Source organism: Castanea sativa, chromosome 4 (assembly GCF_040712315.1).
Source record: "Castanea sativa cultivar Marrone di Chiusa Pesio chromosome 4, ASM4071231v1".
NCBI lineage: Eukaryota > Viridiplantae > Streptophyta > Magnoliopsida > Fagales > Fagaceae > Castanea > Castanea sativa.
In genome coordinates, this window is record NC_134016.1 from 16,605,890 (window position 1) to 16,607,410 (window position 1,521).

At 45.8% G+C, this 1,521-nt stretch overlaps 1 protein-coding gene across 1 annotated transcript; it reads left to right on the forward strand.

The window, feature by feature from the left end:
* Nucleotides 1-301: 301 nt before the first annotated feature.
* LOC142632530 (uncharacterized) lies at nt 302-847 on the forward strand. Its single transcript, XM_075806915.1, has one exon. It carries the CDS (start codon nt 302-304, stop codon nt 845-847), a length of 546 nt encoding a protein of 181 aa, XP_075663030.1.
* The last annotated feature ends 674 nt before the right edge of the window (nt 848-1,521 follow it).

Sequence of the window (1,521 nt, forward strand, 5' to 3'; positions counted from 1 at the left end):
AAGGGCAAGCCCAGAGTTAAGAAGGTAGAGGAGAAAATGTTAAGCCCAAGAGCCAGTCAAGGGGTACTGCTTCTAGAAGGGTTCCGCACTTGGAGAGGGAGATGGACCAAATGAGGAAAGTTATGGACAAAATGAGGGAGAACATGAGAAGGGCGAACCCCGTAGATGACTTAGTTCACCAAATGGACTCCCCTTTCACGGCTTCCATCAATAGCCATCCTTTACCCCCGAAGTTCAAGATGCCTTCCTTGGATTCATATGATGGGATACGTGACCCATGTGATCATGTTTCAAGACTACTATGCACCTACAGGGGGTTCCAGATGAGATTATGTGCAGGGCATTCCCTACTACCCTCAAGTGGCCAGACCGAGTGTGTTTTAGCAAGATACCCCCAAACACTGTAGGTTCATTCGAAGAGTTGAGTAAGTTGTTTGTCAACAACTTCATCGGAGGACAACGCCACAAGCGTTTCTCTTCCAGACTATTAACAATAGAACAAGGGGAAAACGAGAGTTTACGGTCCTTCATTACCCGGTTCAATAGAGAAGCCTTGACGGTGGATGAGATGGACGATAAGTTTTTGTTGGCTGCCTTCCACAATGGAGTCAATTTTGATTTGTTCATTCATAAGCTTTACAAGCAAGAGCCACAAACCATGGTTGAACTCGTCCATTCAGCCCAAAATTTCCTAAACGCAGAGGATGCGATCATAGCCAAGAAGAGGAAGAGAGCAGAGAGCATGGAAACAAATCTCCCGCGTCATTATGAGCGGGGTCCTCGTCTAAAGAAGGCTCGGGCTGGAGAGAAAAAAACATGGATAGCAAGAAGGCAAGTTCTTCAGTGAGGAATCAGTAATACACTCCCTTAAATACGCCGCTTGAGCAAGTGCTTATGCAAATCAAGGATGACTCATCCTTGAAGTGACCAGAGAAAATGAAGGGAGATTCCAACAAGCGCAATAGGAACAAGTATTGTCGCTTCCATAGAGACCATGGGCATGACACAGACGAGTGTTTTGATTTGAAGCAGCAGATAGAGAACCTCATCAAGCAAGGAAAGTTGAGGAACTTTCTTGGATGAGACCACAAGGACGAGAAGTTGAAGGCAGAGGTGGAAGAGTCGTCACGACCCCCCACTTGGTGACATAAGAGTTATTATAGGGAGAACCTCAGCAGCTCAATCATCCAAGTCAAGGAAGACATACTTAAAGGTGGTGCAAAATGTCCAATTGTCTGGACGATCTCCAAGGATGAAGGGAGCTGACGAGCAAGCCATTGCGTTCACGAACGAGGATACTAAAAGAGTTCACCACCCACATGACGACACAATCGTCATTACCCTACTCATTGCTAATTATATGACTAGAAGGGTGTTGATAAACAACAACAGCTCGACGGACATTTTGTATTACCCTGCTTTCCAACAAATGAGGATAGGACGAGATCAGCTCCGTCTAATGAATTCGCCCTTGGTAGGATTTGGAGGGATGAAAGTGCAACTTGTGGGCACCATTACTTT

Coding starts and splice junctions, on each gene's coding strand:
- LOC142632530 (XM_075806915.1), top strand. CDS start 302: ATGCACCTACAGGGGGTTCCAGATGAGATTATGTGCAGGGCATTCCCT.